Source organism: Cuculus canorus, chromosome 12, assembly GCF_017976375.1.
Source record: "Cuculus canorus isolate bCucCan1 chromosome 12, bCucCan1.pri, whole genome shotgun sequence".
Lineage (NCBI taxonomy): Eukaryota > Metazoa > Chordata > Aves > Cuculiformes > Cuculidae > Cuculus > Cuculus canorus.
Window position 1 is genome coordinate 18,590,568 of NC_071412.1, and position 14,205 is coordinate 18,604,772.

Below are 14,205 nucleotides of genomic sequence, written 5' to 3' on the forward strand. Positions count from 1 at the left end.
AAATCCTCTTCAGAACTAATGATTATTTTGTCTGAAACTGTCAAAATAATTTCATCTGCAGAAGATGCCAGACCTTGGGAATTTCAATCCCAGCTACCTGACAAGTGGCAAAGCAGTAAAAAAATGGAACACAAGGATCTCGGAAAAAGAAGTGCTGGGAAAAATTTCTAACAGGAATGTTTTCAGCCCTATCTATGATTATTAAATAAAAGCAAATCATCAATGTGGTCACAAAGATGCGGCTTCAGGATGAATCAGTATCTACATCCACTGCTGGGATGTGGGTGACCATGGTGGCCTGCCCATCCTTCCTACAGCGAACGGCACTGGTGTGCCCCAGCATATACCCAAGACAACAGCTCAGCGCCTGTGGGCAGCTCCCAGATATCCCAGCTGCCTGTGCCAGAGGTGGCACCACACTGGCAAGGCAAACTGGAATCCCTTCCCGCCAGCATGCCAGATGCAAGAACAGCCAGACTACTGTAGGCACCTCGTCACTCAAAAACACACGTGCACACTTCAGCTCCGGGAATGAGCAATCCTTTAAAAAGGTCAGGAAAGATCAAATGAAAAAGCAAAAACCTGGGAGAATTTTAGACATTAAATGCCATTAGAAGACATTTTCCCACCAGATACCGTACACAATGTTAATGTGAATACTATAAGGCTGACAACTTGTTCTTGACTGAATTATGAAGCTATTAATTTACGAAGCAGGACTGATGCAGTACTTGTGTCAATGTCTTATGTTGCTAACTGTAGCAAATTAGTACATTCACTTCCTATTATACAGCCGAGACACTTGTTTGGCAGGAAGTCAGGAAGGTAAAATACAAGGGATTAGTATGCTGTCATTTTTCTATAGTCTATATTTTTCCACAGCTGATGACACCTGAAAGCTAGGAGAGAACTTTCTCTGTTTTCACAGATTTGCTCATCTATCAGAAAAGTATTTTTTTGTGCTTGGCGTACAGCTGTAACCATCACTACAGAATCCTAGATTAAGATCCAGAAGACCTGAAACTATATCTAAAAAGCCATTTGGTGACATAAATACTAATGGTTTCACAAGTATTTTAGATTCTTCAGTAAAAGATGGGCACCTAAATCCCTGCTTCTGATTATGTACCTTTGGGGCAGTTGGTCTGTTCTGGGACAAGTTGACTCTCCTCCTGCCTCCTCAGGTCCTTCAATTTTTTGACTGATGGAGTCATTCAGACTTACAGATCACCTCATTTAGCATTTGAAAAGCACTTACCATAAGTGGTGAGTGGGAGGTGAAGCTCAGAATCTCCAGGATTTATTTGGACACCTCCTAGTTACCCTTACAACTGAAACAAGAAGTAAGTCACTGGGGGTATTGTTCTGTAGTGGTTTGATAGTCACCTGAATGCCTCGCTGAGCCCAGGCCTCAACATACATCCCTGGTTTCTGCTTTAAAGCAGGTTATTAAAGAACTCTTTTGCAACAGGCAAACTGCAAAAACTCTTGGCTCACTGCCTAAACAGTGGTTTTACACCTTTTTTTATGTGAATGTAATTCATTTGAGATATTTTAAGCTTCACCTTCCCTTACCTCAAGACTGAGTCACTGAACATTTGGGGCCTGGGAAGAGTCTTAAATCTCGACTTGCTTTCAGCAACTAGAACCTTCTATTGGAATATTTTGAGTCTGCCAAAACAGTCTCTTCCTGACCTACAGGGAAGCTGCCTTCTGCATTTAAAGCAGGGAGATACATTAGTTTTCAGCTGCATGTATACTTTTCCTAGGAATACGACCTTAACATAGCTGCAGTTTCCAACAACGGCAATGACTTTTGCATGTTTTAGTCTTATGTCAAGCTATCTGTACTATTCAACAAAGTATATACTGGAAACGTTACTGTTCTGTTCTTCACATTTGTTCTCTTCACCTTACAAAACACAAGCACAGCAGCAGAGGGAGATGACTGTTGTTTGATAAACAGCATGCTGACAACATCCTGGCTGCAGCTAACACTCCTGTAGAACTGAGACCTGCCGCCTTACAACAGAAGCCCTAGTGATGCTTCTCAAACCTTAGCTTGCAGCAAAGAACATGAACTGTTTAATTTGCCGTGACAAGCTATGTGTAAATAAAGACATAACTGAACTTTACCCCTTGTTCTTGGCAGATCTGGGTTAGTCTTTCCAGCTGTTCATCTTGAATAACCTTTGCCTTCTCATATTGCTGAATCATCATCTCCATCTCCACTTTCACTGGAAGGACATAGGCTGGAAAACACAAATAAGCCCTTAAAGTAACCCAGCTGCGATTTGTTGGGTTTTCTTTTTTTTTTTTTTTAATCAGAGGGAAAACCTTTACAGGCCAAAAGAATGTCACCCCTTTCATTTGCACCCAGAGAACTAGAGTTCTTATAGAAACAGCACTAAAGCATTTCTTCTAGGGAAGATTTCTAACACATGAAATGTCAGCAGCATGATCTAGATCTTGTTTTGTCAGATCTCCGCTTGCCTGGCTGAGCTGAAATGTATCCTGCGTGCTCTTCCTACCTTCTGCTCCACTAATACAGAACCTTCCAGTGTTTACTACACATTTCCTGAATTGCTGGGCAGGAGAATTTTCGACTTAGAGTTAGGCCCATACCCTTCAAATCTGAACAGCATGGCCCCCTTAGGAAAAGAACTATTCCAGAGCCTTAAGCATTTAATTCCTAGACTCTGTGGTAAGAAATAAGTTCTTAATGGAAATAGCAGACTATGAAGCATACTTCACAAAAACAAAAGGTCATTTATCTTCTACTGCTTTTCAAGATACAGCCCAGTTTTCAGGGTCTTCTGAACATCTCTAGAAATTTTGCTCCTGTCATAACTACAGGAAATGCAGACTAAGCAGCAAAGCTGTTCAATGCACATTGCAACTCGATGTTTTCTGAAGCTCCTGAACTTGTCTTGTACACTTCAGTCAGAGGGCTATGAGCTTTCCGCAACTCTGAATACAGAGTTTCCTGGGCATCTAAACCCAGAATAACAACTTGACTCTGATTTTACACATATGAGCAAAGTGACCCTTCATATATTGATTTGGCACCTCTTTTCCCGCTAACCTGAAACGTCTGAAAACACTGAACACAACATAGCCTAGACTAAAGGCTACACTTGCTGAGGCTTTCTGATCTCCTCTGGTGTCTCCCCACAGAGGTCTGTGCAAAATAGCACTGAGACAGGCTTTGTGATTGTGCTGTAGAGCACACCAGCATTACAGAGAGCACCTCCAGCAAGGAACCCCCACAGTAAGGAAATGCTCCACAGACAAGAACTCGGGAAAAGAAAGTCTTGAGACAGAGCTAGCTCTATGGAAATGGGGAGGGTGCAGCAAAGATCAGAAAGCAGATTGGAAGCAATTATTTTGCAGAATCAGGAATGAATCTGGTGGCAAGTGCCAGGAAGCAGGCCAGGGCATTTACTTTACAGCACAGGGGATGTGAAGGTGCCTAACAGAAAAAGAAATCAATCAATTATAAAGGTTCGTAGAGGACAGGAGATACAGCCATGAACTTGAAACCTGCTCTCCTCCACGGGAGTCCTAATTCTCTTCTGTTCAGAGCTTTTGAAATGCAAGGGAACGAGAACAACAGTGGTGGCAAGCAATCTTTTAATATTTTTTAAATCACTTTTATTCCCAGCCTGACAGGTAATTCTTGGAGTCACAAACTGAATCACCACTCACCATCGATGATCCTCTTCACTCTCCATATTCGTAGTGTGATAATAAGGCTGATAGCGTCCCATGGGCTGCTGGGGCCATTGGCGACTGTTGAGGCCACCATTGGTGCCAAGGACAAGATTATGACAGCACCATCAAACACCTAAGAGAGAGATCAGTTTTTTCAAACCCTTCCTGAAGGCCATAACCCTGCCATTCCTGCTTGGGGTCTTGAAGGGCTCCCACTCTGCTCAAAAGAAACACAATTATACTACATATTTGAAACGGATACGAGGTGGCCAAGTCCCAGAAAGGTTGCTCCCTTTTCGGGTAGCACAACAGAATTCCTTAGTGCATTTTATGAGGTGGGAGAGACAAACTGTGGTGGGAGCGCTGGGAAAGAGAAAGGTATTTGGAAATACTGGCCAAAGTCCCCAAGTAGAAGTGATAGCCTAAATGCTATTACATTCAAAGAGTTTTATTACAGTTGCTATTTATTACCTGTTACTTGGCATAAGGTCATCCCAAAAAAGCAGACAGTCCCTGCCCACAGATCTGACTGTCTAAATGAAGAGATCAAGAAGACAAGTAGGAAAAGATGGAGCAAAGAGATCTGATGGCTCTTGGCCACACCCTGACTCCACAATGCGTGTGGGAACAGCTGTGCATCAAGACAAAGACTCTTTGCTCTCCCCTTTATGGGGCAGCTAGGTTTTCAAGGGTTTTGACAAGTAGGACTATTCAGAATGATTTGTATGACATTAGTTGCATTGGGATTAGATCAGAAAAGGCCACTGTGCAAAGTATTAGACAGACATGCGTGAGTAAATACATTTCACAGCAAACTGGCAGTAGTGGTATGTCTGTCCTACGGTCACCTAGCAGGGTAGAACAGAACACCACACATTCTCATTCCTACTGAGATTCTTCCCAGCTGCCAAAGACCCTTGATTAATACTTTGCAGAAAGAGGCAGGACATAGATTTTTTTTAAGCACCACACATTCAGAATTGCGCATAACAATTCAGTGCATTGAAAAGAAACACTTCTTACCCGGCAGCGAACAATATCACTCCTTCCCGTGTTACCAAAACAAATAATGAGAAACTGCCGCATTTAGCTTCAATAACAAGAATCTCTGGATCAATAATATAAGTCTGACTTCATTTTTTTAAGCAAAACAAGTTAAAAAGTTTACAACTTTGTTACAAAAATGTGCAAGCTTCTAGACTCACTTAAGCTCCAAGAACAGGTTTTCTTCTGGTGTATTCTGTGCAGTATTAGTTCATCAGACAGCATCATGAAAGAGCTTTTATTTTTCCTCCTCTCCAGATTTCTGCACATATTGGGATCATGCGTTACTTATAACACATGCATTTCCTTACCTGTGCAACAGTATGCACATTCTACCTGATTTTTAATTTGAGGTACAAATGACGATGTTTACCATAATTCAATTCAATTAAAAAATAATTTCATTATAAAATTGGGGCCTTTGACAAATCAGTATTTTCTATCAGAAAACTCACACAATTTTTCAACCAGTTCTAATTTCAACTTCATTTCAGGCACGGAGTTACAAAACTCCCATTACAATTTTCTCTTGTACTGCTCCTTATCTCGGAGCAGCAGTATCAGCAGTTGGACTAGCACAGCTCTGACAACAAAATAAACAGACACATGAAGCAAAACCCCCACAAGCTCTCCCTTAAAATATTTATGAATATCATGCTCTTCTGAGTCTCTCGCAGAAAAAGGGACTGTATCACACAGGTATTCATATGTGCATATAAAGAGAGGAATGAGCATATTTACCCAAGTTAAAAGCTACTGTATTGCATCAGGTCTATAACAAAGCCACCCCAAAGCAGTTCTTAATATTTGTACTGTTCCTGCCTGGAAAACTGTACAAAGAGTAGGAGTGCTTACCTCTATTTTGTTTTCAATGTAATCCCATATGCCAAGGACCACAATCCTCAAAATAGTCTAGTAAAATATATTAGGGGAAAGAAAAATGATGAATGTTATTATAATTTTAGATAAACATTTAGTCCTTTATCTATTTAGGGAATCATTTTTTGCCATATTTAAGCATTATGCATTTCTCTTGAATAATAATGAGGATCTATAAACAGCTACACTTCTGCACTGTAAAAGTAGATATTGCTTTCCAACCACTCCATTGACTCCATTAAACTTTCATAAGGAAGTTCCAATTTCAAATGTTCATCCATCTTTTCATCCTCCTAAAACTGCCCTTTTAGATTTGTGAGATTTATATCACTACCCCTTCCCACTCCAACCTCTGCCCCAAGTCTACGTGAGATACACTGTGGGGCCTCCGCAGCTGGAACAGGGGAAGATTCTATTTTCTAGCCATCTTTGATATGCCAGTGCTCACTATTTTCTAAGAGAAGAAAGAGGCACTGCCCCCTCTTGATGTCTAAAGATACTGATATTTCATCAATCTGAAGAGCAGAGATTCTTATTTCCCCCTCTAGAGTACAGGGCTGTTGTCTTATTATAAAATCCCAGAAAGTCATAGGATAAGGGAGAAAAATATCTCTGTGATCTTCTTCTATTAAGCAAAACAGCTGTAAGTAGCTAGAAAAGAGGAATAAAAAAAGAACACAGAATGAACCAATGGTGAATTCCCATTAAAGAAATCCAATAGCATCTATCCTAATTTTTAACCCAGCTTTCAGAAGATGCAATAAAAAAAAGAAAAAAAAAAATCAATCAGCCAACAAATGATGGAAATTGAATTTAAATAAAAGTATAACTAGTAGGGATGTTTTCTGCCAATAACAACATCAAGGTCAGATCTTGACCGACGCTACAGACATGAAGAGTCTAATTGCTGCTGTATGCCTTGCAAAGAAGATCAAAAAGCTCTTCTCCCGTACTAATGACAGAGAGCTTGGCAGGCCCGCGTGCGAGGGATAACCATGCCAAGAACCGTGCAGAAAACAGTAAGCGACTATGATGAATATATGTAACTCCTCCTCATTACAAATACAACTATATTAAATCCCAACCAACTCTGAATTTATGCCAAACACACCAGAGCTAGAACAACATTTGATTTTTCAGTCCTGCTCCCACACATGGTTTTGCCAAGCCCCACGAGCCCAATTGCCTCACTTGGCCCAGGGCGACTCTGCTGAGCTCTATCTTGGCACTCTAAACCTGGATAAGTGCTTAATCCTCTTTTGCAGAGGGAGACACTGCTGTGGGTGATTCAGTGCTTTCAGAGCCCAGCCTCACACCATCAAGGAGCAGGAAAGTGTACTGGCCAATGCTTACTCGGAAATGGCATATGTACGTTGGCCAAGTCTGGCTGAGAAGGGAGTGGCCAGCCAGAAGAGAAAATGCAGCACTTTTTCCCCTACGAAAGATTATGAGACTCTACAAAGTCACCAAGAACTGCTAAAGCTGCTGGTCGGTACCTGAAAAAGAACATTTTACTTCCAAAGCGTTTTACAAACGCAGCATAGGGTAAGGCTATTCACAGCAATTTCCTTCCTAGCCCATATGGTCAAGGTTGATATGCAGAGCAGGAGATGCACAATTGCAGCTCCTCAAATCCCTTAATGACTCCAAATTCGCCAGCCTCATGTGACATGAAGTTCTGCAGCAAGGTTCGGCTACATAAAGTTAACCAAGGCCACCACATCAAGTTAGAGAGTAGGCAAATATCAGGAAATGCATGAGGAAAAGCAGTGCCCTCTTTAAAGCCTGGGATGCTTCCCTGCCTGCAGCAATCCTGGTGGCAGCACAGAGAAATCTGGCTCGTTTTCTCCTCTGCTTAGGCAGCATTTATGAAGTGCTAGGTTAAGGAGCAACTAACTAGAAGATGGCTAATACTTAACATGTTTACAGTAACTGATGGTGGAAATCTTTATTCTTTTGGACAGGTGTGTACAAAGGTATTTTCAATGAAATAATAAGGCATACCTGCACAAAGAAAATAGAAGCACTGCTTTGCAATCCTAAATATGATTTAAGAAGGGGCTGTTGAGGGAACATAAAAAAGGATTTTCCTTTCTGCCTTTTTAATTCCTCACTGCAGTGTTTAAATCAGACTGTCCTACTGCCATATTAATGGGTCTGAGCAGCTCCAAAGGCTGGAAGCTAGCACAAATGTTTTTATTATCAGCCTGCTGGTGCGAACCAGCACAAGTCAGCAGTGACTGGAAGTCTGCTTGGCAGATGTTTAATGCAGTGGAGGTTGTGGGTGCTACCTCTAAAACATAGATCTCCTCCTCACAAAAAATGCCTCGACAATTAGCATCTTAGCTGTCAGCTCGAGCTGGGGACAGTCTGAAGGTGGAATGAACCCAGCCCTGATCCGAGAGATGCACTCTTCAGTACAGACTGGGATCACCTGAGGGTTAAGCTTTAAAAATATCTATTCTGTATGAAAGGTCTTAAAGCTGAACCAGCATTACCTGCCAGCTCACCTCACCACCAAAGTTATGAAAGCCAAGTAAGGTGGTTTTCCCTTCGTCCACTGGGAAACTGGGTGCCCCAAGGAAGTACCACCACTGCATGGCGTACTGTGTGCATGTGGAGACAGATGCCGTATGCTTACTGCCTGCTGGCTACCCTTCACTAGCAGTGACTCCAGACTATGTTTAGTTTTATCTGCTCTCCCTCAGTTCACATAAAGCACAAGATCACATCCACTGCTGCTCCCTTCACTCTTAGGCAGAGGAGTCTGAACCAAGCAAATCTGGACTTCACTTAAGCACATCTCGCTGTCTGTACAATATAACAAATATTGACTGTCTGTTGGTGTTACTTATGAACAACACTTCAGTATTTTTCTTAATCAACAATATGTGTCAAACAAATACATATTGCATTTGATTGTGTACTTCGTCTCTAAAAATTAAAACCTGTGGCAGAATCTGAAAAAAAGAGACAGAAATCAATAACCGAGGAAATTTCTTATGCACTGTACACGGACCAAACTCATAAAAGCATAAGAATTAAAAGAGAAATGCAACTGTAACATTCATCACAGACAAAACATAAATGTTAGTCACAACTCTGATATTCATAGACACAACAATCTACAAGAAATATGGAAAAAATGGAGCAGCACTGCCGTTTCCTACTGCTGTGCAGGCATTTTTCAGCACTGTAGCAAATGCACACACAGTTTTGCATTACACTACAGGCATTCTGTCTTTTTGGACATATAGATTTGAAAGCAAACATTAAATGTAAGCGCAAGTTCTTTTCTGCGAAAGGCCTCTGCCAGCTTGGTTTTCTGTACTGAAAAAGAATGCTATAACATTTCTTGACTGGAAAACTTTTAATTAGAAAGTCCTTAACACAAGTTTTTTTTAGTTATATCAGAAATATGGTTTTTGTTTCCCGAGAGAAAAGCTGCATCACTACATGGAAGTCTGTCCAGTGCACTGAAAAAAGGTAAATGACTGAACACTTCTGTTAACTTCTTTGAGTAAAGCCAGATAGAAGTAAGAGTTTAAATCATTTCTCAAAGAGAAATGTAATTTAGAAGTCAACAGTGTCCCTCGGTGACACAGCTGTCTGCACAACATTAACTGTCTGCAGTGAAGTTTATGAAGAACTGCGTGATGCTGCCAGTTTTCTTCTCTAACTTTGTAGGGAAACCTAGCCAAGTCTTTTGCTGAGCCAGCCGTGTGAATTCCCACCATCTGCATGAGCTAGCTACATTTGTCAGCTGACTGTGAGGTACATTCTGTAATTTTAAATACCTTTTTGCTTGCAGAGTTAATATACAATTTATTACCCAGTGCCTCACTGTGCCAAATTCATCCGTAGCGTGCAGAACTCAAAAGCAAGCAGCACAGGAGGTGAAGCTGGCCCATCAGGTTCAGCTTACAGCAAAGAGGAGCAATTCTGCATTTTGAGATGGGACAGTGATTACACCAGAGAGAGACAGGATGGAGCAGGGTGGAAAGGGCACCTTTTAGAAGAGCCCTTCCTTGGCCACAAAATTAATCTCTTACAGAGCGTCTTTACCTCCGACTTGTACAGAAACTCTGAAGATCAAGCTTCTGCCTTTTGGACATATCTCTAAACCTATCTTTCCCAGAAAGAACATCTCATACACAATCTGCAATTTATAGCCTCTCTGGTTTGGGTCACTCCACAGAGGCCTTAGCTCATTTGCTACCTAAAAGAATCCTCTTTTGCCACTTTCTGGTGTGCCTGTCCTGTGATACTGCATTAGCTGTTCTAGTGCACGCCGTCCCAAGGCCACCAGCACATGGAGGAACACGTTAGCATCTTCAAACCGAGACACCCTTCTGTTTCAAGGGCACAGGCATCCTCCTTGCATGGCCTCAACTTCAGCCACAGCTCTGAAAGGAAATGAGTAACTGCTGACCTCCCTTCACATATTACCTACCACAAATCACTCTAAATGCTGCGGCTCTGTTAGCATGGGTGGTCACAACTGCAAAAGCCTGGTGACACTAATAAACACGAATGCAATAAGTTCGCTTTCACTGACTATCACTAATACTATTATGGTATCATACAGTATCTAAACGCACCTTTGCACAAGCACTGGTTATGCAGTTATAGCTGTCCTTATATTCTCCCATAATATCTGTCCTTCAAACATGGAGAAAAATAATGAATTTTAAACTGACAGCTCTGGAGAGATTTGAAAGGGCTTACCAGACATGCAGTATACTACCACGAGGTAAATGCAGAGTGGATAGAAAACTGGTCTTAAGCAACCTGTATCGGAAGTTCTCCCGGGCCTGATTACAGCAGTGCTACTTCTTATCTTTGAAATGCACCGTGCAGAAGGTGCTGCCACTATCAAGAGATGGAAGCACAAATGAAGCCCTGATAGCACACACCATAGAAGTCAGGTGCATTTCTGGAAATTAAATGGGCAAACTGGCATTTTAGTTAAGTGCCAAGCTAAATTCCTAGACATCTACAAAACCATTTCAGCTGGTGACTACTTTTTGTGAAGCAAGAAAAGTAGTCAGAAAAGAAGTTTCACAGTATATTAAATATTTATTTTTTGACACACTAGTAAATAAGGAAACTTAAGTTTACTTTTATAAATGATATTAGCATATAAAACACATACCTTTGTTTCTATATCCCTTACAATCAACTCCATTAAAAATCAAAACTTACGCAGCCAGCAAGGCAGTGCATTTATGCACTGAGAGAGAAAAGTTGCATGTACATGGAATGAAAGCAAAAGAAGCCTCAGCTTACAGAATAATTATAGAAGTAACAGAAGATTACTATACTTCTTCTCAGCTGTTTGAAGCTCACAAAAAAAGTAAGGAAAGTAACATAACTGATTTCTTGAATATAGAATTATGGATTTGTTATGAAAAAAATCTATGTGGGAAGTTTCTTTTAGTTCTGTCACTAGAGATGTTTTTCCTTTTTAAAAGAACCCTAATAGTAGCGCCTTACTTAGGAGGTTTTATTCCTCCCAAGGATTGCTGCTAACAAGGAGTAAAGTGTCAGACTAACATGAGCACTTCCTTTTCACATACAGCATGAAGAAAATTGTGGGTTTTTTTCTCCCCACCTAAAAGTGAATATCTAAAATGCACCTGTGAGCCACAGCTAATAAAACAAATCCTTTATCAGATAGGATCCCAGGCTAACTCTACTTCAGTTGAGAACTCATTTCTTGGAGACAGATGCAGGAAAAAAAAAAATCACAATTCCGTGACTGCCTAACTTGAAGGGCATCAGAAAGCTTGGTAACCCCCTAGGAGACACCCAAGTGCTGAAAGCTAGCAGAATGCCTGAGTGCTTGGCTGACCGAAGCACATACAGAGCAATGCAAACAACTAATATCCAAGTACTCAATTCTTGCACGTAAACAGTTTCATCAATCTTAGTGGAAAAGCAGAACTGAACAACAGCTAAAGAATCAAATATTTGTGGCAATATGACAAAATTATTAAGATACAAGCAGACTCCAAGCCACTTACCAAAACACTGTGACATTCCCTATCTTCCTTTTCTCAGCCAACTATTACCAAGGCTGAATTTGCCCTCTTGACAGGGTGTAACCTTGGCCTTGCTTTGCTGTTGGTACTGGTGTTTTCCCCCCCAGTATCTTTCTCTTCTCTTCTGTCTTTAACATCTGGGTAACATTTGGTGCACAGACAAACCATAGTGATGTATGTAAACAGAGACAAACACACACAGTCATCACCACTAGTAAATCCTGTTCAAATACTTGGAAAAAAAATAAGCAAAAAAGAGCTGATGGGCACTTCACTTGAATAAAAATATTTTTAATGTTGGAAAGTCACAGACAGTGACAGAGAATATAAAATTACCAGAGTGCAATAAATTTCTTTAAGGCTTGTGCCTATAACACAATCATAGAGAGAGCAGGAATATGCTGTGAGAATAGCTACTTAATTTTATTGGCAGTTGCTCTGCTGGCATTTGCCAGCTGCTGGCACGTTTTGTCCCCTTCGTTTTAACCAAACAGAAAGCCAGTGCCTGCTTAACTCCAACATCATAGGACTGTAATTACTTGCAATGCCTTTATAGCACCAGCTTTTAATCAGTCACACTTTTCCAAAACATTCAGATTTTGTGCTGAAAGCTTTCTGTTCTTTAACAAGTCTTTTAAAACTTTGTATTATTTGTTCTCTGAGTTGAGGCCTTTCTGAAGAATTATGTACCCATATTACAACTAATGGGAACCAAACTACAGAATAAACAATGAACATCCAAACTTGGGACACGGTTCTTGCTATGGAAACAACCCTTCCTGAACACCAGAAATTCTGAATCCTTGCTTTGAGTAAAAGGCATCGGCTGAAGGACTAATCAATCCTCAGCTTTTGCTTGTTATATCCAAGCAAACTAATTAGACCCACTCATCTCTGGAAAGCCATCCTGGCATGAATAGTCACAGACTGCGAAGTCTCACTGCAACACACAATCTTCTCAAGAAGCAATTCCAAACAAAGACAGATGACTCGTGGTACTGGGAACCAGAAGGCAAAAAATCCTCTGAAGGCACCAAAACAGTAAATAAAATTAAGATGGATGAAAATAAAATAATAAAAAGCTGTGATCTGCAATTTCTGCAATATTTCATAACCTCTTGAAAAATCAAACTTTTTATTTGGATGAGAGAAAAATTAAAGTCTTTGTTGTTCCTCAGATGAGATGCATTTCAACACAAATGGGTGTGCGGTTGCTCATTAAACCAACTACACACAAGGCCAGCCCCAGCGAACCCAAGAGGAAAGGTACACCTTTGTTCTCTTCCAGAGCTGTTGTCTTTGAAGCACATCCAGTTGCCCTGTAGAGCTACCTGTGTTCTTCAACCCAGTCAAGGATTCTGAGCTGCCAAATGAACCAATATCCAAAAATCTATCCTCCCTTGCACATCTCACGTGGCCTTGTGGCTTCATTTTTCCTTGATGTAAATTCAACCCATAACCAAATCGGTGAAGGAAGACGCTTTGGTAGACAGAAACAGATAACAGAGTGAGTTGTAAGGGGTTTGTGAAAAATAAGAAAAGCAAGTAGACAAATAAAAGTAAGATACCTAATAGTGAGAGAAGGACAAAGGCCAATACAGATCCAAAATGAGGATGGTGAGTCATGCAGCCAGTTTTGGCTCTGTGAAGCATTTCAGTTATTGTCTTCCTGCAAAACACTTCTGAAGCAGCTCATCCACTTACGTAGGTACTCTGCCTCAACAGAACTGAAACAACTAATTTCTTGCTTGAGACAGATGGATTGGTCTGCACTGCCATACCCAGCCCACCCAAAACTTCCAGTGCAGGAAGCGAGCTCAGGAAGGGACAGAGGAGCAAGGCACTTCATCAGGGTCTGAGAAGAGTGGTTGGCGGTACAAGAGAATGAAATCAGAACTGGAGACTACATCCAACAAAAGGAAACTAAAGATCACAAGGGAAGGTTTCAGTGAAACTAAACTCGAGGGAATGATGAAGATCAGGTGAGTGTGCATGCGCAGCCATGCCCCTAGCAGCAGAGTTACAAGCTGATCCTGTTGGGAAGCTCCAAGGCGCTAAAACCCTCTGAAGAAAGACTCGGGGGCAGAGAGGATAATATTTCTTTACAGAGAATGGACTCTGCCTAGCAAACCTGAGTCTTTGAGAATTAGGATGTGCAATTCATAAAGGAAAAACTGCAAAACTTTTTAATTGTTGGCAGATGTTTTTTCTGGTCAGTGCACACATAACCCCATTGTGATGGGGAAAGTAATCGTGTCTACTGGTGCGAGGGCTGCACCACAAGGCTAAGATGGAAATCAGGACCGAGACCCCGCCTGGTATCAAGGAACCCTTCAGGAAGTACCCACTGACAGTTTGGCAACCCCAGCTGGAAAGTTCCTGTTGCAAGTAGAAATACAAAGTGATACATGTCAATAAGTCTATTTTATTAATAGAACCATGAAAATAAGTAGTGGTATTATATGGTGAGCACAAATTCAACACAAGTCATCTATCAAAACATTTGCAGCTATTGCAGCTCCCT

The 14,205-nt window shown here is 41.1% G+C and overlaps 1 protein-coding gene across 5 annotated transcripts in view; it reads right to left on the reverse strand.

The window, feature by feature from the left end:
• The window catches only part of TMEM266 (transmembrane protein 266), a 99,904-nt gene that overhangs the window by 25,279 nt on the left and 60,420 nt on the right, over positions 1 to 14,205 (reverse strand). For 4 of the 5 annotated variants that reach the window (XM_054077642.1, XM_054077643.1, XM_054077641.1 and 1 more), the window contains 3 exons: positions 5,614 to 5,670; positions 3,709 to 3,847; positions 2,137 to 2,252 (listed from right to left, as the gene is read on the reverse strand). In XM_054077642.1, coding sequence (XP_053933617.1) covers positions 2,137 to 2,252; positions 3,709 to 3,847; positions 5,614 to 5,670 — 312 coding nt within the window. The remainder of the gene's footprint in view (positions 1 to 2,136; positions 2,253 to 3,708; positions 3,848 to 5,613; positions 5,671 to 14,205) is intronic. The other variant, XM_054077645.1, reaches the window with a different exon arrangement.